Source organism: Archocentrus centrarchus, chromosome 18 (assembly GCF_007364275.1).
Source record: "Archocentrus centrarchus isolate MPI-CPG fArcCen1 chromosome 18, fArcCen1, whole genome shotgun sequence".
Lineage (NCBI taxonomy): Eukaryota > Metazoa > Chordata > Actinopteri > Cichliformes > Cichlidae > Archocentrus > Archocentrus centrarchus.
The window spans coordinates 8,530,547-8,555,856 of record NC_044363.1 but is presented as its reverse complement, the minus strand read 5'-3'; the positions used below and the strand labels follow the sequence as shown (position 1 = coordinate 8,555,856).

At 41.7% G+C, this 25,310-nt stretch overlaps 2 protein-coding genes across 2 annotated transcripts; one reads left to right on the top strand and one right to left on the bottom strand.

Annotated features, from left to right (window-relative positions):
* Positions 1–405: 405 nt before the first annotated feature.
* On the bottom strand, positions 406–4,428 carry LOC115796672 (uncharacterized protein K02A2.6-like). The gene is made up of 2 exons (XM_030753035.1): positions 3,922–4,428; positions 406–3,724 (listed from the first exon to the last, which is right to left on the bottom strand). The coding sequence occupies exons 1-2, from the start codon at positions 4,426–4,428 to the stop codon at positions 413–415; spliced, it is 3,819 nt and encodes a 1,272-aa protein (XP_030608895.1). The 3' UTR covers positions 406–412.
* Positions 4,429–14,347: 9,919 nt separating this feature from the next.
* LOC115797463 (ladderlectin-like) lies at positions 14,348–18,369 on the top strand. The gene is made up of 5 exons (XM_030754045.1): positions 14,348–14,428; positions 14,702–14,791; positions 17,029–17,163; positions 17,324–17,435; positions 18,176–18,369. The coding sequence occupies exons 1-5, from the start codon at positions 14,348–14,350 to the stop codon at positions 18,241–18,243; spliced, it is 486 nt and encodes a 161-aa protein (XP_030609905.1). The 3' UTR covers positions 18,244–18,369.
* Positions 18,370–25,310: the final 6,941 nt, after the last annotated feature.

Genomic DNA, 25,310 nt, shown 5'->3' with positions numbered 1-25,310 from the left:
TTGCTATCAGAACCCCTGTATGCCCTAGTGGCGGTCTGCCCCCCTGTGGTAAGTATTGGTAGGACATCTCTAGGTTCATACATCACATATCTCCTCCCCACTAAGATTTGTTGTCAGTAACAAAAACATTTCTTCGGAAACAAACGTAAGACATTATATCCCCTTTTAAACTACATGAGATTATTTCTTTCTTTACTTCTCCACAACATTACCAGAAAATAGGAGAGTTATGTCACAGCTTATAATCACTTCAAATATCAAAACTCAGAACCATTTAACAACATTCTACAAAAGCAAACATTCTTAAACATTCTTCAACTTTTTCTTTTCTTTTTTTTTTTTTTTACAACATCTTGGAATGTCAACATTGTTCAACTCTTTTTTTTCTTTTTTTTTTTTGTGGTTGTTAAGTTTACTGATCCCTGTAACGTACCGGCGGACGTGTGATCCTCACAGGATATCGTCGTACAGTCCCTGTTGTCTCTGAATGTTCTGTGTGTGTCATTTCTGTGGACTGTGGTGTCTTGAGTGTTTTGGGTGTTTTTGGTGGTGCATGTGGTGTGTGTGGCACTGTATCAGTATCCTCCTTCTGTTGAGGTGTATTTGGGTCAGGTGTGGTTGTCTGAGGAAGTGACAGCGGACAACTCACAGGAAAACTCCCTGCAGTCTCTGGTGGGTCTGACTCAGGCCGAGTCAGCATCTGGTCCACATGACGCTTCCAGACCCCTTGTGTACCCACATGTACCTTGTAGGACACTGGTCCGGTCTTCTCGATCACCACAGCTTGCGTCCACTTATCCTCCCCCCTCCTATAATCACGCACGAGCACTGGCTCACCAAGTTCAAACTGTCTCTGTTTAGAGTGTAGCTGGCGTCGTTGCTGTTGAGCCTCTTGTGACTGGTGCACTGTTCCAGCCATACTTGGTTTCAGGAAATCCAGTCGAGAACGCAGCTTGCGTCCGATGAACAGCATTGCAGGGCTTTCCTTGGTTGTTGCATGGGGGGTGTTACGGTAGGTCAGGAGGAACGTATCCAGATGCTGCTGCACTGGTGTAGTGCCTCTGGAAGATTTCAGAGCGTGCTTGAAGGTTTGCACAAATCGCTCTGCCAAGCCATTGGAGGCAGGGTGGTATGGTGCTGAGCGAATGTGTTTGACTCCATTGGCTTTCAGAAACGTGCTGAATTCTTCAGAGCAGAACTGAGGGCCGTTGTCGCTTACAAGACTGTGTGGAATGCCATAGCGACTAAAAAGTCCCCTAAGCACTTGGATGGTTTTGCTGGATGTGGTGCTATCCATGATGTGCACCTCGGGCCATTTGGAGTGTGCGTCCACTATGACCAGGTACATGTGCCCTTCAAATGGACCTGCAAAGTCCACATGTATCCGTTCCCAAGGACTGGATGGCCACATCCACGGGTGTAAGGGTGCTAGGCCAGGGTCTTTCTGCACTCGTTGACATGAGTGGCATGATTTTGCTTGGTGCTCGATCTGGGAGTCGATGCTGGGCCACCAAACGTAGCTACGAGCTAAGCTCTTCATCCTTACTACACCTGGGTTTGCTGAGTGTAGCTCTGTCAGCACCCGGGGGCGCAGTTTGGGTGGCACAATCACTCTCAACCCCCACATAAGGCATCCGTGCTGCACAGTGAGATCATGGCGGCACTGGAGATAGGGAGACAGCTCACCTGCGTCCTTTGCAGCTGGAAAACGACCAGTTGTGACCATTTCCATGACACGGGACAGGGTGGAATCCGACATGGTGTGACGCTTGATTTCGGCGTTGCTGACTGGCAATGTGTCCAACTGTGACGTGTAGAACACCTCCACTGCACCTTGTTTCTCACTGGGGGCATGAGGGAGCGGTAACCTTGACAGTCCATCAGCGTTGGCATGTAGGGCCCCCTTGCGGTACTCAATGGTGTAATTGTGAGCGGAAAGCATGAGCGCCCAGCGTTGCATGCGAGCTGCAGCCATAGATGGTGTGCTTTTCACTGGACTGAAGATGGTTGTAAGCGGGCGATGGTCAGTGAGTAGCGTGAATGTATTGCCATACAGGTACTGGTGGAACTTGCGTACTCCAAAGACTATCGCTAACGCCTCCCTCTCAATCTGAGCGTAGTTTTGTTCTGCTTTGCTGAGAGTTCTGGATGCATAGGCGATGGGTTTTTCATCGCCATCCGGCATGACATGCGAGAGAACAGCTCCGACCCCATAGGTTGAAGCATCGCAAGCGAGACGGAGAGGCAACTCAGGGTTGTAGTGTGTGAGCACCTCTTGTGATACCAGGAGTGCTTTGGCTTCCTGGAACGCTGATGCACAGGCTGACGTCCACTGCCATTTCTTTTCTTTGTTCAGCAGTTCATTCAACGGCTTTAGCGCAGTGGCCAGATCAGGGATAAAGCGTCCATAATAGTTTAGCATTCCTAGGAAAGATCGAAGTTTACTTACATCGCCTGGTGCTGGTGCTTCCACGATGGCACGTACCTTCTCCGGTGACTTGTGGAGCCCAGCAGCATCGATGATGTGGCCCAGGTATTCCACGGATTCCTGGAAGAAGAGACATTTCTCTTGCTTGAGGTGCAGGCCGTATTCCTCTAGCCTGCTGAGTACTGCATCCAGAGTTTTCAGGTGTGTCTGCTTGTCAGGACCACTGACCAGTATGTCGTCCAGGTAGCAGTGAGTGTGTGGCAGTCCGAGGAGCACCTGGTCCATTGCCTTCTGGAACAAGGCGGGCGATGACGCTACACCAAACGGCAAGCGGTTGAAGCAGAACAGTCCTTTCTGTGTTGAGATGGTCAGCAACTTCTTGGAGCTCTCTTCTACTTCCATCTGTAGATATGCATTAGATAGATCCAGTTTACTGAAGCGTTGACCTCCAGCGAGAGAAGCAAACAAGTCCTCAATACGTGGAATTGGGTACTTGTCGATGCAGAGAGCTGGGTTGATGGTGACTTTGAAGTCCCCGCAGAGTCTCACGGCGCCGTCCTTCTTGTTCACGGGCACCACTGGCGTAGCCCAGTCACTATGCGCCACAGGTGAGATGACGCCAAGCTCAGTGAGGCGTGTCAGCTCAGCTTCCACTCGCGGTCGAAGAGCATATGGCACATTGCGTGGTGGGCAGAATTTGGGTACACTGTTTGGTCTTAGAGTGAGCCTGGCTTTCACTCCTCTCATGGTGCCTAACTTATCGGAGAAAACAGCAGAGTGTCTCTTTAACACTGTCTCTAAGCTGTCTGTCTGTCTGTACTCAATTGCATGTACAGTCTTTAAGTCTCTCCAATTTAGTTGAATGGCTCTCAGCCACTCCCTGCCAAATAATGGTGGAGCATCCGCCTTCACCACATACAGTGGCAAGACAGCGTGTTGCTTGTTCAATGCCACTTGCACTTTAACAACTCCTTCTGGTGCCAAAGGCTCTCCTGTGTATGTCTTTAGTATGATATCAGTGGGTTGCAGAGGAAACTTATGCAGCTTTCGTTTGTACAGTTCCCAAGGAATCAATGACACTGCAGCCCCTGTATCCAATTCCATCTCCATTTTCTTTCCGTTAACTGTTGGCACTACTGATATGCGTGAATATTTCCCTTTCTGAGACACTGCATACAGTCCCAAGTCACTGTCACTATCCGATTTCGTTCCTTCACTTTCACTTTCATTCGCCTCGACGTGATGGATCTTTTTCTTTCTATCTTTCACGCTGCGTTTGTGTGCATGGCTTTTCTGTTCAGGCTTAATATCTTTGTGTTTATTTATTTACTCCTGCACATTCGTTTCGTGTGGCCCTTCCTCCCGCACTGGTGACATTCGCGGTCTTTGTACCAGCAGTCATCATCACTATGATTTCCCTTCCCACAGCGGCGGCATTTTTCACCTTGCGCAAACACTGCGTTTACTTTCAGGGAATTACTTAACTGCTGTACGTCGCGTGCTGCTGTCTCTGCTGACACTGCATGTTCAACAGCTTTCTTGAACGTGAGGTTTTCCTCAGTCAGAAGGCGTTTCTGCACAGCTTCGCATTTCAATCCGCAAACAAATCTGTCCCTCAGAGCGTCCTCTAGGTAAGCCCCGAACTCACAGTGTTCCGATAGCTTCTTGAGCACTGCTACATACTGTGCTACCGTTTCTCCTTCCCCCTGATTTCGCTTGTGGAACCTGAACCTCTCGGCTATAACAAGCGGTTTCGGTGTGAAGTGATCTTTAAGCACAGTCACAGCCTGTTTGTAAGTCATTGTGCCAGGTGCCACGGGAGCTACTAAGCTACGAAGCAGTCCATACGTTTTAGGTCCCATCACACTGAACAGTACTGAAACCTTCTTAGCCTCATGAATGTCATTAGCCACCACGTAATGCTCAAAACGTTCAATATACGTTGCCCATTGCTCACCAGACTCATCGAAAATGTCCATATGTCCATATATTCCAGCCATCATACGTCTTTCTGGGATTACGTGCACTGTAGATGAACTCGAAGCACTCGATGTCCTTGTATCCGCAGATGTAACACTAGCTGCACTCGGGCCCTCCGATGATGGTTGGCTCATAGTTGATCAGCACATTAGCTATCCAAAAACGCGGGTGTTCATTTCGGTCCACAAACTTGCACAAAGCTGACTTAACTTTCACAGCCAGTCGATGAAAAGTATTCCGAAATACACGACTCGTCGCCAATTTATGTTATGTTGCTCCCTTATAGTGTCACTAAGTAAACATTATTACTCGACACACAGAGCATGGGGGACAACTTCTTGCTGGTTCACTCATTTGTTTATTATGCTACTGTTGCTATCAGAACCCCTGTATGCCCTAGTGGCGGTCTGCCCCCCTGTGGTAAGTATTGGTAGGACATCTCTAGGTTCATACATCACAAGCGTGTATGAAGAATTTCATAATATTAATCACCTGGGAGATGGAGAAATCTGCTCTCTCTTTCTAGTCCCTGTCAGTACTCTAGCTGCAGCATTTTGGATCAGCTGAAGGCTTTTCAGGGAGCTTTTAGGACAGCCTGATAATAATGAATTACAATAGTCCACCCTAGAAGTAATAAATGCATTAATTAGCTTTTCAGCATCACTCTGAGAAAGGATGTTTCTAATTTTAGAAATATTGCGCAAATGCAAAAAAGCGGTCCTACATATTTGTTTAATATGTGCATTGAAGGACATATCCTGGTCAAAAATGACTCCAAGATTTCTCACAGTGTTACTGGAGGCCAAAGTAATGCCATCCAGAGTAAGTATCTGGTTAGACACCATGTTTCTAAGATTTGTGGGGCCGAGAACAAGAATTTCAGTTTTATCTGAATTTAGAAGCAGGAAATTAGAGGTCATCCAGGCCTTAATATCTTTAAGACATTCCTGCAGTTTAACTAATTGATGTGTGTCATCTGGCTTCATTGATAGGTAAAGCTGAGTATCATCTGCATAACGATGAAAATTGATGCAGTGCTTTCTAATAATACTGCCTAAGGGAAGCATGTATAATGTAAATAAAATAATAATAATAAAAGCCGGTATGATCCTCTGCAGAGGTAAGAATCAGAAACAAAGCAGCAGTAGTCAATGTGTGGAGGAGAGAAGAACTTAAAATGTTTTTACTGTTATTTATTTTCACCTTTATTTTCCACTGACTGTGTTCGCCTCACAACGCGAGTGTGAGTGTTCCTAATGCGTGGACCGTGATATAATTGTGTGTAAGTATCTATTGGTGTTGTTTGTTTGTGTGTTTTTTGCCTGGATATGTTTATGTATGCACTGTGTTTACGCTCTTTATTTACAATAAAAAAGGTGATGCAGTGAAGGTGAAAATAATTAACACTGAATGTTTATAGTTTTAGCAGCTGTAACATTTTGGGACCTAAAAGATAAAAAATGTATAATCAGTTTAAAGGTGCCTCAATGGTTAATGATCAAAATCACTGAAGTACTTTTATCAATGTTACATTTTTTTAAAGTACTTGTTCATTTGTCTTTTATTCACAGGATGCACAGGAGTTGGTACTTTGTCACATAACCATTGTTTCTGATGACAAAGATGGGCTGATGAATTTTTTTTTTTTTTGCATTCAGGGTCTTATCTGCTATGTGTGCATTCAAAGTCAAGAGACTCAAACTTTCAGTGTAGTTTCCTGATTTTTCACAATATTTCATATAGTTTCATAATGACTTAATGTGTGCTCTGTGTCAACAGCTGCTGGAGGCGAGGGCGAGTGTCCTGGCAGTGAAGGAGGTTGCCTTCTGGGACGGTGTCACCACTGACCTCATGTTGGATGAGGAGGATGGCGTCTCAGAGGGCGTATCGGGCTGGATTAAGACCCCCAAGCTTCCCCAGCCAGGAGCTCAGTGACCTCTGCACCAAACTGCAAGACAGACTAGAAGCTCACCCTAAATACAACACTGTGCACCATAAGTGTCTGTATGCTGGACCATGCTCTGAGAGAAAGCCACCACCACATGGCCCAGAAGTAGCAAAGCATTATATGTCATAATGTTTTTGTTTTCTTTATATATATATATATATATATATATATATATATATATATATATATATATATATATATATATATATATATATATATATTAGCATGGCATGAATACAACATAACATACAAGGTATATCACATAAATAATAATTAAAAATAATTTTTATTACTGGATTATTTATTAGGGAGGGGCTTACAGACAGGCCTCGGTAAGCCCCTCCCTAATAAATAATCCAGGCCAATGAGGGACAGATCTACCAGCCAATCACATGTGAGTGCTGAATTGTGATGGAATTTTTTTCATTCAATGACAGCGAAGCCACATGGGTCTGTTGCCGCCGCTTCGGCTTGCAGCGCTGCTATTCATATGTAAAGTAGTCATTAACGCCTGCCGGCTCCCCCATACCTTTACCCCCCCGCTGCTTCTGGTGGTAGTAAATGACCATATCCGTCTCAGGCGAACGATAATGCGCATCCCCGTATGCTGACGAAAGCTGACGTTTACTAGCGGCGCCCGCATCAGTATACGGGGAAGAATATGCTTCTTTTCGTGCAGTGTGTGTTAAGAAATAAACAGTGGCGTGGGACCACTACTTTTCATTTTCTGAACAGGCCAATTCTCGGGCCAATTTGGTTCCACAGAAAAAGTTTCTCCAAATGACCCAAATAACATCAAAACTAAGCGCTAACTTAATATTTCAACTTGGAGATATTCGGGCTCACTTTACCTGAATGAAATTAATAAGTTGAGCTAACATAAAAGTATGATTTACAAAAAAGTTCTGTCATCTTAATATTTTGAATCTCGTACGTTGTCTTAACTAAATACATGTAGCAACAGAAAGTTCCAATTTTGCCCAACTTTTTCTTTTTAAGGATGTGAGAAAACTCAAAGCTGCACAACCTGTTATGTTACGACACTACTTCGATTAATTCAAGTGCTCGAAAATGTTGCTTTAAAAAATAAAGTTACCCAACAAACCTTGAAAACCTCTTCATCAAACTAACACTTTAAAAGATAGCAGTACAGTCGTCCCTCGCTATATCGCGGTTCACTTATTGCGGCTTCACTGTATCGCAGTTCTTTCCTTTTTTTTTTTTTTTTAAATATATCTAATTCTGTATTGCGGAGTTTTCGCTATATTGTGGGATTTTGTGATCACTTACACCTCCGCCTTCGGCAGAAATAGAGGTTACGGCCGAGGGCAAAGATAATGCACCACCTAATGAAGCGTGTTTAAGAGCAAATGAAGTGTTTATAAGAGTGTGGGAAGGGTTTATAAAGCTTAAAATATATGTAAATAATAAAATAAATATAATACCGCTACTGTGTGGATTTTCACCTGCCGCGGGGAATGTTACTCCCGCAATAGCTGAGGGATCACTGTATTCCAACACATTGGTTCAATTTATTCTCCTCATCCAAGCTTGCTGTGGAAGGTGTTGGTGCCTTAGAAAGTGAGGTTTAATGAATGCCTTATGTACACGTAAATCTAGTTTTACAAGTTTTCCAGTCTATTCATTTTCCATTTGTCATATCTTTGGAATAAAGTAAAGAAGTTAGGATGTATACTATGTTGCCATAAGTATTTGCTTGTCTGCTTTCACAAACATAGGAAATTGAGTAACAACCCATTCTTAATCTAAGAATGGTTTAAAGACAAAAACCTGGATGACCTTCATCCTTCTAAATTCAGATAAAGCTGAGGTTATTGTACTCAGCCCTAAAAAAAAAAAAAATACAGTGTCTAATCAGATCCTTACTTTGGATGATATTTGTTTAGCATCCAGTAACTGTGACGGATCTTGAAGTCATTGTTGACCAGGACATGTCCTTCAATCCACATATTAAACAAATATGAAGGACTGCTTTATTGTATTTGCACAATATCTATAAAATTTGAAACATCCTGTCCCAGAGGGATGCTGAAAAACTAGTTCATTTACTACTTCTAGGCTAGAGTATTGTAATTTTTATTGCCGGGCTGTCCTAAAAGCTCCCTGAAAAGCTTAAAACTTTCCTTTTTGATCACTCTTATAGTTATAGAGGGCTGGATTAGGTAACCCTGAACCATCCCTTTGTCATGTAACACTGTGTAGGAAGAGAACCCACAATGCCTGGACTCCAGAAGCAGGACTTGACCAAACATTAGTGACTGCGGTGTTGATGCTTCGATGCTTCAAACCCAGAACTTACAATTGCATAGAACCACTGCTTCAAAGCTTGTTTTGGGGTGAAAACAAATCACGTGACATATGACGTCCGAAAGAGCAATTGCTTCAGTCCCTGAATAGATCACCTGATTTGTTTGTGGTCCAATGAGGGGATTCACTGACATCACCTCGTAAAACGGCGCAATCTAAAAACTTTTGAGTGTTCCCAATCCCACAAAATCACCCCCTGCATTAATTACATGTGCACACACAATGTATGTAATGTTTTCCCAGCACTCTCTCCTCAATAACACAATACATACATTCATCAACCTTTATTTGTAAATAGAACATATCATGGTATTTGGTCATGTGTACCACAAAGAATCCAAAGCTGCCTCAGAACAAAAGGTCTTTCCTACACAAATAACGTAGCTCATTAAGGAATGTGTGTTTGTGTTTGTGTGCATGTGTGTATTTAAAAGTCTCCTGTCCAGTCTAGTGACTTAAACCAAGCAACAGAGGGTTTATTAGGGATCAGTGAAACACATAGTTGATTTTTGGCAAAACCATCATTTTAATGGTGGCAACTCTCCCATGAGTGATATAGGTAAAGTATTCCAGCGTGTGAGATCATTCTCTATTGTTTTCAATAGAGGAATATGATTTAACTGTACCAAGTCTGAGAGCTTGGTGGAAAAATTTATACCTAAATAGTTAATATTATCTGATTGTAGCAGAGTGGTGGAGGCATTCTGAAAATTATAAATCAGAGGCAAAACTGTTGATTTACCCCAGCTGAGGGAGTGGCCTGATGGCTACTGATGCACATATTTTCCCTGAAGCCAAGTTCACGCACATTTCATGAGACAAACCTCAATTTGGTCATGTTTAAACTAAGTGGTGGTGTGTTGAATGTCTGTATTGTGTGTGTGTGTGTATATGCGCTGTTATGTCCTCGGCCAAGAGGTACTTGGACATAACAGATGTGACTTGCCACTCTAACCGCTCCCAAGAAAAGGCCAGCAACACAAAATGTCTGAAACACAGTTGCCTGTCTGGCAAACTAAGATCCAAACCTGCAGAAGAATTTTGCTTTGAGTGTTTGTCAGATAAAGCTGTGGCCCAGGTGTAGAATGGTTGCAATTTTGCAACATGAAAAACTCCAGATTTCTCTCCAGTGTCCACTTTGGTTAGACAGTAATAAAACACTGATTCAGTGTTATGGTGAATTTTATTTTTCATGCGCTTTATACAGTAAAAATTGCCTAAGTTGAAGTTGCACAAATCGGATTTTCACTCTAGTCAGATGGCCTCTGCAGATCCCGATTTTTCTCAATGTTAATTCCAATAAAATCATCACCTAAATCAGTCAGATTTAGTCCCATTGTAATACAGTTCAAATTAAATGTGATCCATAAGCTGGATGAGTTTAGCGCTAAAGCCCTCCTCAGCTCCCACCCGCCCACTTCCATGCATTGGCTCGTTCATGTACAACTACACACACTAACAATGCCTGGAGATCGCTTTAGTGTTTATGTCAGTTCATTTCACCAGACACAATCATAGCAAGTGCAGGAGGCAAACGAAACTACAGACTGTCACTTATGAGCAAACATATGAGATTATAAAATTTGCGGAAGCAAATCCAGAGATGAAGCAGAAGCAATTGCAGCGAAATTCGATATTAGACCCCAAAGTGGGGATTGCTCAGTGACATTTGATAAACTAGAAATTTAAAGCTAATATGTAATGTCCTCATTTTTAAATCATCTTGGAGCTGTATATGATATAAGCCTATGATTTTTCACGTTGTGAAAGTCCTGCAGATCAAACTGACAACTGACAGGAGAAAAAGGCTAGCTTGCTGTGATGTGGTGAATTTACAGTAAAGCTCTGTGTTGGACTGGTGCACAGCAGCTGTGGTCCTCATGGTTACATCAAGTGTGTGTGTGTGTGTGTGTGTGTGTGTGTGTGTGTGTGTGTGTGTGTGTGTGTGTGTGTGTGTGTGTGTGTGTGCGTATGTTTATAATACCTTGTGGGGACAATTTTCCTGACATATACTACGTTGTGGGGACCAATTGCTCCTTGTGGGGACTGGAACCTTGTCCCCACAAGGGGAAACCCTGTTTTTGGGTCAGGGGTCAGAGTTAGGGCTAAGGTATGAATTGAGTTTAGGTTAGGGTTAGGGTTAGGTATGTGATGGTTAGGGTTAGGAAAAGGGTAAAGGTAAGGTTTAGGCTGTAGAAATGAATGGAAGTCAATGGAAATTCCCCACAAAGATAGCAAAACACACTTGTGTGTGTGTGTGTGTGTGTGTGTGTGTGTGTGTGTGTGTGTGTTTGTGAGAGAGAGAGAGAAAATGTTAGACAGAAAGCGCTTAGATCTAGAAAAAAGTACAAATGCAGAGTAGAAAACATATGTATATGTATATGTATATAAGGGCTGGGCAATATGGACCAAAAATAATATTTCAAGATTTTTAAGCTGAATGGCGATATGCATATCTCGATATTTTTTCTTCCCAAAAAGTATAAACAAAAAAATACTGCTGAGTCAAAGCTACATGTCTCAAATGTCACACTGGAACTTTTATTAATATTTAGCTGTAGATGTACATGAGAAGTTGCTCAAAAATCAACAACTGGCATAATAAAAAAAATAATCCTCCTTAAATAAATGAATGAATGCTTTTTTCCTCCATAACAAAAGACTCACAGCTGTGCTATTAAAATGTAAACAGAAAAGACACAGAGCAAAACTAGCAAAAGGCTGATTTATTCTTTACAAAGCCAGCCTGGTGAAGTCTACTTCACTGGAAAGTTCTTCCTCCTGTGTGTACTCCTGTACATCTAGTACTCTGTGCAACTAACAAAACATGTAAACAGACTGAATATATGCGCTGACGTATCACAGCAACAGGCCCACCCGCTCAATGCGGTGTCTACGTATCCATATGGCTGAATCACCACCAGGGGCGTGGTGGCCATCGGGAGGTTCGGGAGTTTTCCCGAACAACCGGTCGTTTCCAGGCCGAACCTGCTGGTGATCAGATTTTTTTTTTTATTTTTTAAACCCAATTAAGCTCAGCAGCGCTCGCGCGGCCACAGGTGCAGACAGTGATGGTCGGAGGATAGCAGGATTTGAAAAGCCGCTAAATCTAGCTACAAAGTTGCTAAGTTGGCAAAACTGCCATGCCATCGCTTCCTGCATGATTTACGCGTGAAGTGGACAGGGAGAGATTTGGGGCAGCATGAAGTTGTGCAGACAAACTGGGAGAAATTAAAGGTGAACTGGTGGATCTACAAGTATGATTGTAATGCGACATAGACTATATAAACAATATTGTCTCATATTATATCGCGTATTAAAATATATCGATATTTTTTAAAAACTCGCTATATCACCCAGCCCTAATATATATATGTACCAGAGGTGGTACAAAGTTTCTGATCACTTTTATCCTTTTGTTAATGGACTGTCAGTGTCGTTGGGTCTTATGTTTTCTGTAGAGGTACCAACACCAGAATGAAGCTGCTGACTGTGTCCACACTCTTTGTGCAATGATGGCTCCTACCACTGTTGATGGTTAGCATTGCAGTATGCTATATTTGTAGTGTGTATCATGGAATACTGTATTAATAGTTTACTACCTGATTCAAACAAACCTAATGATACAATTGGAGGTTAATGGACTTTAAAAGCTTAGTCCATTTTCAATTTCACATTTGCAAACTACATAGTGATAAGAAAACCCCCACTCTTATTGCACTTACTTACTTTGAACATATATTTCCATCCTTTTTGGATTCAACAGTCAACAAATAATACGGTGGTTTCAGTGGCTGGTAACATAATCTGGGCTATCTTTTATTTTACAAGAGGGATATTTTATTGTGTCTTATAATAGATAATAATAGTAATCACAATGCATTTTAGTCTCAAACATACAGTGCTTTGTGCTTTATGTATCTTTTCCTTTAAGAGAAAGTGAAGGTTTATTTATTGTTCTGTGGTTGTGTGTGGCACCTCTCTGTTGACCAACAGTCAATATGTGAAATAAAATGTGAAATTGTGAAATTCAAGCTGGGTGGAGAAAATTATACAAGGTTGGTACAGAAAGTAACGCAATGAGGCATAGAGTCAAAACATACTCTTTTTTTTTTGGAGTGTTTGTACTGAGATGTAAACATAAGAAAGTGCATTTAAGTACTGGGGCCTATTCCAGCAAGCATGTTCAACAAACTCTGAGATCGGCAACTCTGAGTTTCCCGTTCCAGAACAGCTGATCAGAGTTAGTTCAGTCAACTCTGAGTATGATCACCCTGAGTTAGCGCGTGCGTGAGTAAGGAAAGGAAGCCATCATCAATGGAGCTCTGATACCAGGATTCACCATGGCAATGGGTAAATAAAGAGCGGGGCCTCCATTTTAATCCGATGGATGGAGGATCGCACGTGTCAGTGTGGAGCATGACGAGTCACTTTAATCAGCCTGACCCACTCTGACATCATAGACAGAATCAAAGTTTGTTATAAAATATATCATTTCTTTATAATGTCTGCTGTCATCATTTACACAACTTGAATCTCCATCAGATGAAGCTGAATCCTAATTTCACATTTGATTTATAAAATCTAATTATTCAGCGTGACGGACAAACTGCAGGAGACAGAAAGTGAAGATAAAAATGTGGAGAAACAGCTCAGACTGAGTTTACTGACCAACCTGTTAGAGACTGAGACAGCAGCAGACCCCGGGGGGGAGCTGACCTCAGGTCAGTTTGTTTCTTAATAAAAACTGTTCTCGCTGCAGTTTATGACAGTTCATTTTATGACAGTTCAGTTTATGACCATTTAATTGTTTGCTGATCTGTTATAGAGCCGATGATCATTATTTAAGTGATTTTCAGTGGAAAATATGTCGAGATTCATACTCTGAATTACAGACATCTTCACTCAAACATTCACATCATCTCCAGGATCCGGACATTTTTCCATCCAAAGTGTGTTCTGTGTCAGCAGCTTTATCCAGATCAGTGTGATGTAACAGTGATGCTACAGTAACTACAGTAAATGTTTCAGAGGAACTGACTGACAGTCTGACAGCTGCAGCTGCCTCATTATAAATCAGTGACATCATCGCTGTCTCCGTCCTTACAGCCTGTTGACGAGTGAACGACTGTAAAGGCTTCATGTTACGTACAAAAATAACAAACTAACGTCTAACTGGGATTTCAGTGCTCGTAGAAACATAAACGTCTGCAGATGAATTCGCTCCTCTGATCGCTTTGCACCGTCTTTATGAAGGAGGAAATGAATGGGAGTATCAGACAGGTGGTTCAGGTGCAGCAGGAGGGGAGGAGTCAGAGAGATACTCAGAGTTTGTTGGATAAATTCTGCCAGCGAACAGGTTAGGTTCACAGAGTCTGTTTCCCCGGTAACTGACTCAGAGTTGGAGTTAGCGCTCTTTCTGGAACTGAAAACCCGAGTTTCCCTCATTTTAGGGTTAACAAACCCAGAGTTGTTAGCAAAACCTGCTTCCTGGAATAGGCCCCAGGTCTCCAAAGGGGAAGGCTACAGGCTGACATTGAAAAGAGGAGAGGATATTATAAGCCAGGTATGTTACAAACATTCTTATTTCCTTCCATCTTTTCTTTACAGAACTGCCAGTCACTTTGAGTCTTGTCTTTCCTACAGAGATACTAAACATCATCATGAAGCTGCTGGCTGTGTCTCCACTTCTCTGGGCAATGATGGCTCTGACCACTGCTGCCAGTGAGTATAAAGCTATATTAATAGTATCATACTGTATGTTGTATATTTAAATCAGCTATATCAAACTGTCCAAATAATGTCCATTTTTTAAATAGATGTCTATTTAAAAAGAGACAGTGAAAAGAAGAAAATGACACATTTTCAAATCAGAATTCTTTTTGAAAAAGTAAAATAAGTGGCACAAGTAATGACTAGAGATGTTTTTTTTTTTTTTTTAAGTTTAAAGGGACATGGATCATCTTTAAATCACAGTATTTTTTTCTTTGTCTTCAGAAGAGTGCTGTACTGACAACAACTTCCAATCCTGTCCTCCTGGTTGGACTCAGTACTGCAACCGATGTTTCTACTATGTTTCCCAAACCATGATTTGGGGTGATGCTCAGGTAAACAGTAATTAGACATCATGAGTTACTGTGAATGTGTTTTTTGATAATTTGATATTTGGATAACACCTTATAATAATCAGTTCTTTATAAACTGCACATTTGTGATTCATTTAACTTTAGCAAATAGACATTTTACAGAAAACAATAAATAAATTGATAAATATATATAATACCAGTCAAAAGTTTGGACACACCTTCCTATTCAAGGTTTTTATTTTTTTTCCTATATTGTAAATTAATACTGAAGTCATCCAGACTATGAAGGAACACATAAAGAATCATTTAGTAAACTTAAAAGTGTTAAACAAACCAAAATATGTTTTAGATTTTAGATTCTTCAAAGTAGGCACCTTTTGATTTGATTACAGCTTTGCACACTCTTGGCATTTTCATAATCAGCTTCGTGAGGTAATCGCCTGAAATGGTTTTCCAACAGTCTTGAAGGAGTTCCCAGAGCTGCTGAGCACTTGTTGGCTGCTTTGCCTTCACTCTGCGGTCTAACTCATCCCAGACCATCTCAATTGGGTTTAAATCAGGTCATCGGACGCAACACTCTATCACCCTCTTTCCTGGTCAAATAGTCCTTACATAGCCTGGAGGTGTGTTTGGGGTCATTGTCCTGTTGAAAAACAAATGATGGTCTCACTGAACACAAAGCAGATGGGCTGGGATGTCGCTGCAGAATGCTGTGGTAGCCATGCTAGTTAAGTGTGCCTTGGATTTTGAATAACTCACCAACAGTGTCACCAGCAAAGCACCCCCATACCATCACACTTCCTCCTCCATGCTTCACGGTGGGAACTACACATGCAGGAACCATCCTCTCACCTTTTCTGTGTCTCACAAAGACTTGACATTTAGAATCACCTCATCAGACCAAAGGACAGATTTCCACTGGTCTAATGTCCATTCCTTGTGTTCCTTGGCCCAAGCCATTCTCTTCCTCTTGTTGGTCTTTCTTAGAAGTGGCTTCTTTGCAGCGATTAGACCATAAAGTCCAGATTCACGCAGTCTTCTCTGAACAGCTGACGTTGAGATGTGTGTGCTACTTGAACTCTGTGAAGCATTTAGATAGGCGCTTATCTGGGGTGCTGTTAACTTGCGATTTCTGTGGCTGGTAACTCTGATGAACTGATCCTGTGCAACAGAGGAAACTCTTGGTCTTCCTTTCTTGGGGCGGTCCTGATGAGAGCATGTTTCATCATAACGTTTGATGGTATTTGCAACTGCACTTGAAGATACTTTCAAAGTTCTAGAAAATTTTCAGATTGACTGACCTTCATTTTCTAAAGTAATGATGGGCTGTCATTTCTCTTTACTTAGTTGAGTAGTTCTTGCCATAATATAGATTAGAACATTACTCTAATAGGGCTAGTTACTGTACCTCTTCACAACACAACTGATGGTCTGAAACACAGTAAAAGGGCAAGAAATGAACTCTTGACAAGGAACAGCTGTTAACTGAAAGACATTCCAGGTGACTACCTCATAAAGCTGACTGATGCCAAGATCTGCAAAGCTGTCATCTAAGCAAAAGGTGCCTACTTTGATGAATCTAAAATCTAAAATATATTCTGGTTTGTTTAACATTTTTTTGGTTACTAAATAATTCCATGTGTATTTCTTCTTAGTATTAATTTGCAATGCAGACAAATTTTAAATAATAAAAAACCACTGAGTTAGACAGTGTATCCAAACCTTTGACTGGTATTGTATAAATATATGAAAATAGTATTTATTGATCATCATTAATGTTAGAATTTATTCTAACAGTCATATGATTTATACTTTGTTTTATGTGCTTTTACATTTCAACCAGAAAACAATTGAACAAACAGTTAAAATAAACAACAACTCAAACAAACTACAGTCTCCAGCTTCACGTTCCTGCAATTCATGCCACAGATAAACCACCTGCCACTTATTGTTTCACTGAAAAGAAGTCATTTGAAAATTATATGAAAGCTTTTAATAACCACTGAAATGATGCCAGTAGCTGCAGTAAATGGTTTTAGCCACCAACATCAATTGGTCACACAAAACAAAAGAAAACATTACTAATCTTTTTGTTTGTTAAAAGGGAAAATGACTAAATTAAGTTAAATTAAAATCAGTAATTTATTGGTCATGTTATTATTTATTTCTATGTTCATTGTTATTGTATGTTTGCTGTGGTGTAATCCTGAAGGTTGTGTTGTTACTTTGGTACTTGGTTTTCGGTTTGTCCACTGCAGAGAAACTGTCAGTCCATGAAGGCAAACCTTGCATCTGTGCACAGCCTCGAGGAGTACCAGGTGATTCAGAAGGTGATATCTGATGCCAGTAAAGCAAGTGGCCGAACATGGATTGGTGGTACTGATGGTCAAAAGGTATGCCACTTATAATTGTACAAAGTGGGACAGTCTGACTCAAGAGTCTACCCTTTGAACATTTTACTTGGTTAACATTGTCTGGATAAACATATTTATAATCTAGGAGTTTGGTTTCTTTTAAAATATATTAGTATCCACTTTTCCCTCTGTTTTCAAGGAGGGTTATTGGTTTTGGATTGATGGGACACGTCTCACATACACAAACTGGTGTCTGGGAGAGCCTAACAACGTTTCTGGCAAAGAGAGCTGCATGGAGATGAATTTTTCAGGTAAATTTCCAATGAAATCCTTCAAAGTATACTATAGAGCGCTGTGAAGTTTTGTACTGGCTGTGGCTCAGGAGGTAGAGCAGGTCATCTACTAGTCGCAAGGTTGCTGGTTTGATCCCTGGCTGCTCCAGGCTGTATGTCAAAGTATCCTTGGGCAAGGTGTTGAACCCCAAGTTGCTCCTGATGTATTCATTGGAGTGTAAATGTTAGGTAGAAAGCACATAGATGTGGAAAAAAGTGCATGTGTGTGAATGTAAATGTGTTGTATAGAGTGCTCAAGTGGAGTAATATTGTATTTGTAATATTGTGTTATAGTTATAGTTCTAATATCTCTGTATATTTGCAATTTGTATACTTGTATATTGTCTTATAGTTTTTATACTTATTTGTTTTTTCTGTAAGCACGAAGTACCGCAGCAATTTCCTAATGCTGTGAACCTGTTCACCCATATGGCAATAAAAACCTTCTGATTCTGATTCTTAGTAGAAAAGTGCTACTTACAGTAAGAACTAGTCCATTTATGAATGTTGAGGGAAAAACAGTGTCAGTGCCACTCCCAATCACTCAGGTACATTATTCCTTTTTGTTTTGTTTTGTGGCAAAGAGCTATGAAAGAAAGGAAAGTAATACAAATGGTGTATTCATTATTTTTTACGTTTTTTTTTTTTGTTGTTTTTTTAGATATGTTTGTGTCCATGTGATCTGGGTTTCAGTTCATACTGATTTTTGGTTCTTACAGGAAAGAAGTGTATGAATGATGAGAGCTGTTCCAGCAGATTCCCATCTGTCTGTGTTGGGAGAATCTGATGATTCCTGGGCTGACATGAAGGCATGGACACCTAACAAAGAAGCAAATATTCTCATATATCACCCAAAATATCTGTTTTTACATCTTTATTTCTTTTCTTTAGCTGTAACACTGCATAAGGAGTCAAGCACCAAGTGACATAACCTTCAGCTGCATTGTCTCTTTTAAAATGAGCAAATCAAATTTGTGATGTAAAGAATGCTTTTAGCGAAACAAACAAAAAAACAAAACTTATTTCTCAGAATGAACTGTTCTTTCTCATCTTCTGCATCATTAAAATATTAAGCATTGAATCAAACTGGTTGTTGAGTTTCTGTGCCACTGTGTATGGTATATAAGGTGTGAGTCCAGTTTTTGAACACTGACTAAGAATGCATACACCATCTCTAAGCAGTAAAAGATGAAAGATCAACAAGTGTCTCTGCCATCATATCTAAACGGTTACAGTTTACTCTGAACAGTTCATGTATTGCAGCTTTAACACCAGAAAAAGACTGAACACAAACATTTAAAGGTCAAATATTAGTCAAATACCTCAGTCTGAAATGGCACTTTCAAAAAATAATACTCTTTGATTCTCTTTGAGACTGAACCAAAATTAAGTCCAAAGTGTCGTCCTATAATCTCTGAAAAATGCTTCCCATAAATGTTTTAGGTTCACCCACTCTGTAACTTGCCATAATTTGGTATTAGGGAACCCCTTGAAAATGTTCTTTGTTACTTTAATCTTGTTGTTCTTGTTCTGATACCTTTTGTTTTTGTGTCCTCCTTCTAATTCCTACGGTGGCCCAGAGGTGTCAAGGTCAAATACAAAAGCCGCAACACAAATACAAAAGCCGCAACACAAATACAAAAGCCACAACGGAAGTGACGCAACCTGCAACATAAGTAACAGTGCCTGTTGAATGAAACAACATGAAGAGAAGCTTTGCTTTCTGACAGAGACGACAGTCGAGAGACGCAGCAGCTAGAGCACATGTGTCAGGCTCAGTGTCCGCGGGCCACATCTGGGTCGCGATATAATTTTATACGTCCGTAAGATGATTTCATATCGCTATTATTAATGGTTAGCGGGTAACGTGCGCTCCCACCGTATACTACAAATCCCACAATGCACTGAACAGCTGCCGCGCAGGCCAAGACCTGTGCACAAACTTATTTTCCGTTGCCAATGACACAATGATCAGTTATCAGCTGATAAAAACAACAATCACGTTTTACAGTGACATTTAAGCTATCCTGTCCCCCCCCCACCCAAAAAAAAAGGCCAAATGAAAAGTGGAGAATTGATCTTTCGAAACAGGACCAATGCAAAGGATCTGATTGCTAACATCGGAGGTAAACCGTGTGTTTCTTTTCCTCGCCTGCTATGTTCGATATGGGAGAAGAAGCAGAGGGAGTATGGCAGGCCGTTTTAACATAAAATCCGTTTGTCTGGCTATCCGTAATTACATTTCAGATATCTAAAACTGCATCTTGACTAGACAAAACTACATTTTGACTATCCAGAATGGTAATTTAAGATATCCGCAATTACATTCTGGCTAGTAATTATAATAATTCAAGATATCTTCAATTACATTTTGACGAGTCAAATTTCCTTTCAAGATATCTCAAATTATGTCACCGAATTTGTCATTTGACGGGTCACACATCCCTAATTACAATTTAAGATATCTCAAACGTAATTATGACTAGTCGAAATTACGTTTTAGATATCTGAATTTAACGATTGCGTGAAGGCCCCCTTGTGCTGTACTGAGCTGTCCAAACACTTGCCTGTGTAGATTTTCAGGTGGCTGCAAGGACGCTGGCCGTTATGGACAAAATTGTAATAAAATGCAACAATATAGGAAGAGCTCCTCAGTATGGGATATGCGGAGAGTGCGAGAATCGTGAACTTAAAGACTGCTTCAGAAATATGCACAGAATCTCTGATTTTATGGCCGTTTTAACAAACTGCCTTATAAACATTCCGCCAAAATGCTCCGTAATTCAAGATATCTCAAACGTGATTCTGACTAATCAGACTGTTAATTTAAGATATCTTAAATAGAAAAGCCGTCTAATTCAAGATATCTGTAATTCATTTTGAGATATCTTAAAAGGCATTTTGACTAGTCAAAATTACAGTTCTAGATATCTCTAATTTAGTTTTGCCTAGTCATTATTTGCTTTCAAGATATCTAGAATTTAATTTGCACTAGTCAAAACTATTTATCGCCTATCTAAAAATACATTTAAGATATCTCGAAATATGGTGTCATTTAAGATATCTTTAATTAGAATTATGACTAGTCAGAATAAAAAACAAGATATCTTGAATTAACTTTATGACTAGTCATAATTTAATTGTAGATATCTGAAATGTGAGTTTCAGATAGTCAGTAATTCATTGAAGATATCTTGAATTGAATCCGCCATACAAATGAATGGTAAATCTGCCGTCATTTCGACTAGTCAGAATGTAATTAGAGATATCTCAAATAGGTATTTTGTCTAGTCAAAACATAATTAGAGATATCTCAATTTACTAATACTTCTAGTCATGAATCAATTTCAGATATCTGGAATGTAAGTGTGGTGAATCGGATTTTATGTTAAAACGGCCTGCCATAGAGGGAGACCTGCACAGGTAAGCTGACAGTGTATCACTGTGTCACACAGCAGACAGAACGTGTCATAAGCACCGCAACACAGACAGTGAACTTTATAAGCAGCAAAGATTTAAATCACCGGCAGTTTTGGATGAAATAGTTTATGAATTTGGTGACGTTCTTTATCACACAGGTGCCATGAGCTACTTGAGGAAATCTGTCTAGTTCATGAAAAGTACAGGTTGAAGTCCCAGCAGGGCTTCTGTGGGAGTCGGCTTCTCTCTGCGACACAATGAAGCAATTTCAGATAACTTGCGTTGCTTAGTGACAGTACAGTGCAAAAAACGGCGACTTCATCGCTCAGAAACTCCCATATTGGAAGCTATAACTTCAACTATATTCTATGAAATCATCTCCATAGACTCCTTGAGTTGTTCATTACAATTACCGTCTTTATTGAAAGTTCTGAAAAAACAAAACAAAAAAGAACTTATGTTGCGTCACTTCCGTTGTGGTTTTCTATATCCGTTGCAGCATTTGTATTTGTGTTGCAGCATTTGTATTTGTGTTGCAGCATTTGTATTTGTATTGCAGGTTTTGTATTTGTGTTGCAGCATTTGTATTTGTGTTGTAGCATTTGTATTTGTGTTGCAGCATTTGTATTTGTGTTGCGGGTTTTGTATTTGTTAAATTCCTGCTATTGAATAGAATAGAATAGAATAGAATAGAATGCCTTTATTGTCATTATACAGGATGTATAATGAGATTGGAGGGCCACTCCTGTTCAGTGCCATGTAACAGAAAATCAAACTCTCTAAATGAAAATAAAAATATTACAAAAATATTATAATCTAGTATAATCAATATGATCAAGAGATATACAGAAAATAAACAATGTGTAAAATATACAAAAAAATAGAATGTATAAAAATATATACATACATACCTACATTGGTGCATCTGTACATTGTAAGAAAGTAAATGCGTGTATACATATAATAATGAAGATGATGAATATTGCACTTGGTGAATGAATATTGCACTAGTGAATGAATACTGGATATTACACAATATAGGAATGTTAGATATTGTTCAGTATGAATGATATAATATTGCACAGAGATGTGGGTGTTGCACAGTTACAGTGGGTGAGTGTGTGAGTTCAGGGTGGTGATTGCTCTGGCGAAGAAACTGTTCCTGAGTCTGTTTGTTCTGGCTTTGATGCACCTGTAGCGCCTGCCAGAGGGCAGCAGGTCAAACAGGTCAAAGCCAGGGTGTGAGCTGTCCTTGATGATGTTCCTGGCTCTGCTGATGCAGCGGGAGGTGTAGATGTCCATCAGGGAGGGGAGAGGGCAGCCAACGATTCTTTGTGCTGTCTTGACTACCCTCTGAAGCCTGACCCTGTCTACCTCAGTGCAGCTGCCGTACCATACTGTGATACAGTACGTCAGCAGGCTCTCAATGGATGAGCGGTAGAAGGTCAGCAGCAGGTTCGAGTTCAAGTTGTTCTTCCTGAGGACCCTCAGGAAGTGAAGTCGCTGCTGAGCCTTCTTGATAACAGCTGTGATGTTATCTGACCAAGAGAGATCAGCAGAGATGAGGACACCGAGAAACCTGAAGGTGTGGACCCTCTCCACATGCTCGCCGTTGATGTAGAGGGGAGCTGGGTCAGTCCTGTGCTTCCTGAAGTCGATGATGATCTCTTTGGTTTTCATGGTGTTCAGTACCAGGTTGTTCTCTGAACACCAGGCTGTCAACTTCAGGACCTCCTCTCTGTAAGCTGCCTCATCTCCCTTTGAGATGAGTCCGACCACTGTGGTGTCGTCAGCAAATTTGACGATGAGGTTGTTATTGTGGGCCGGACTGCAGTCATGGGTGTAGAGACAGTACAGGAGGGGGCTCAGCACACAGCCCTGTGGGGAGCCAGTGCTCAGTGTGCAGGTGGAGGAGAGATGGGGGCCAAGTCTCACAGTCTGGGGCCGGTTGGTTAAGAAGTCCTTGATCCAGGAACATGTGAGAGGGGGGAGGCCCAGGGTGTGCAGTTTGGTGGTGAGAATGTCCGGGATGATTGTGTTGAACGCTGAGCTGTAATCCACAAAGAGCATGCGAGCGTAGCTCTGCTGCTGCTCCAAGTGGCTCAACACAGAGTGGAGAGCTACAGCGATGGCGTCCTCTGTGAATCCGTTTACACGATATGCAAACTGATGGGTGTCAAAAGTGGGGGGCAGATGGTCTTTGATGTGCTGGAGAACCAGCCTCTCAAAGCACTTCATGATTACCGGTGTGAGGGCCACAGGGCGGTAATCATTTAGGCTGGTGACAGATGACCTTTTGGGCACGGGGATGATTGTGGCTGTTTTTAGGCAGTGGGGGATGACTGCTTGGGCCAGGGAGAGGTTGAAAATCCTGGTGAGAATCAGGGTGAGCTGGTGGGCACACGCTCCGTCTGGTCCGGCAGCCTTCCTGGGGTTCACTGCCAGGAGCACGCGCCGTACCTCATGCTCCTGGACAGTGAGTGGGGTGCAGCCTGGTGGGGGGGGGGGGCAGGACTGGAGCAGATGGGTGGTCCTGAGGTGTCTCAAAGCGAGCAAAGAAACAGTTAAGTTCCTCTGCTAGTGACACACTCAGGTCTACTGCAGTCACATCACAGCCTCTGAAGTTTGTGATGTTCTGAATGCCCTGCCACACCTCCCGTGTGTTATTGCTGGACAGATGGGACTCTATTTTCCTCCTGTAGTCCGTTTTGGCTTTTTTAATTCCTCTTTTCAGGTCAGCTCGAGCAGCCCTGTACAGAGCTCTGTCGCCTGACCTGAAGACAGCATCACGGGTTTTGAGGAATGAACGGACCTGGCTGTTCATCCAGGGTTTCTGGTTAGGGAAAACCCGGATGTTTTTGCTAACAGTCACATTTCCGATACAGAACTTAATGTAGTCCAGTACCGTCCCTGTGAATGTTTCTAGGTCCTCGTGTTCGAATAAGTCCCAGTCTGTGTATGCAAAGCAGTCCTGTAGCTCGGAGAGTGCGTTTTCAGGCCAGGTTGTAATGGTTTTTACAGTAGGCCTGGCTCTCCGTCTGAGGGGGGTGTATGCTGGGGTGAGCAGCAGGGAAAGATGGTCGGACTGGCCGAGGTGGGGGAGGGGTTTGGCTCTGTAAGCGTGCTTAATGTTGGAGTAAACATGGTCAAGAGTGTTCTCCCCTCTTGTGGAACATTTGACATGTTGGTGGAATTTCGGGAGTACAGTCTTTAAGTTGGCCTTGTTAAAGTCTCCCGCGATATTAAGAACACCGTCGGGGTGGACCCGCTGCTGTTCGTTAATGGCGTTCAGCAGGAGAGAGAGCGCCATGCTAACGTTAGCATCGGGAGCTATATACACAGCTGTGACGATCACTACTGTTAGCTCTCTGGGTAGAAAAAAAGGCCGACATCTTACAGACATGTACTCGAGGTCTGTGGAACAATGTTTGTCTATGATTGTTCCGTTGTTACACCAGTCCTCATGCACGTAAATACAGAGACCCCCTCCCCTGCTCTTACCGGAGTCCTTGGTCCGATCTCCGCGTAGCAGAGTGCGGCCTGCTAGCTGCACGCTAGCATCGGGAATGTGGGGGTTTAGCCAGGTCTCGGTGATAATCATTACACAGCAGTCACGAACATAGCGATTTACAGCCAGCTCTAACTCTAGGTTGTCCGTTTTATTTACCATGGACCTGGCGTTGGAGAGATACAGGCTCGGCAGAGGAGGCCTGTGTGGTTGGCATTTCAGCTTCAGCATAAAGCCGGACCTGCAGCCCCGCTTCTGCTTCCTCTCCCTCCGCCGTCGGCGGCACCTTCCAGACCCGATAACAATCCACGAAGCCCCCGGCGGTCTCGCTATAGCGTCTGGGATGTTATGAGTGTAGTGAAAATCACTCGATACTGATATCTTGTGCCGGTAGCCAATGTCCACAAGATCCTGGCGTGTGTAGCAGTTGTTTGCAGAGACAAATGCACCAAAACTAACAAATATGAAATACAAAAAGTACAAAAAAGAGCACCGAAAGGAAGAGCCGTGAGCCGCTGCATCTGTGCGCGCCGCCATCTTGTAGGTTTGGCCATTGACATTATGCTATTAACATGTTGAGCAGGTCTCTCTTTATCTGCTAGTGCTAAATATCAGAAATAACTAGGAGCTAAATTTCATAATCACTGAGAGACAACCCTGCAGCCTTTTCACAAAGCTCTAAACAGAAAAATGGAATTTAAACTAAATTCACACATCTGCAAACAAAACCTCATTGTAATCTGTGCTTAAAACCCCACAAAGTTTGAGGATCCTCAATAATGACACTACTGAGCATTCATTGTACACTGCATCAGAATATTTAATACACATTGCTAAGGAGATGTAAATGCCTTTGAAGCTTCAAGCTGTGCCTTGCACCTCTACAAAAGTTACAAAACTTTCAAGAACAAAAAGAGAAAAGAAAA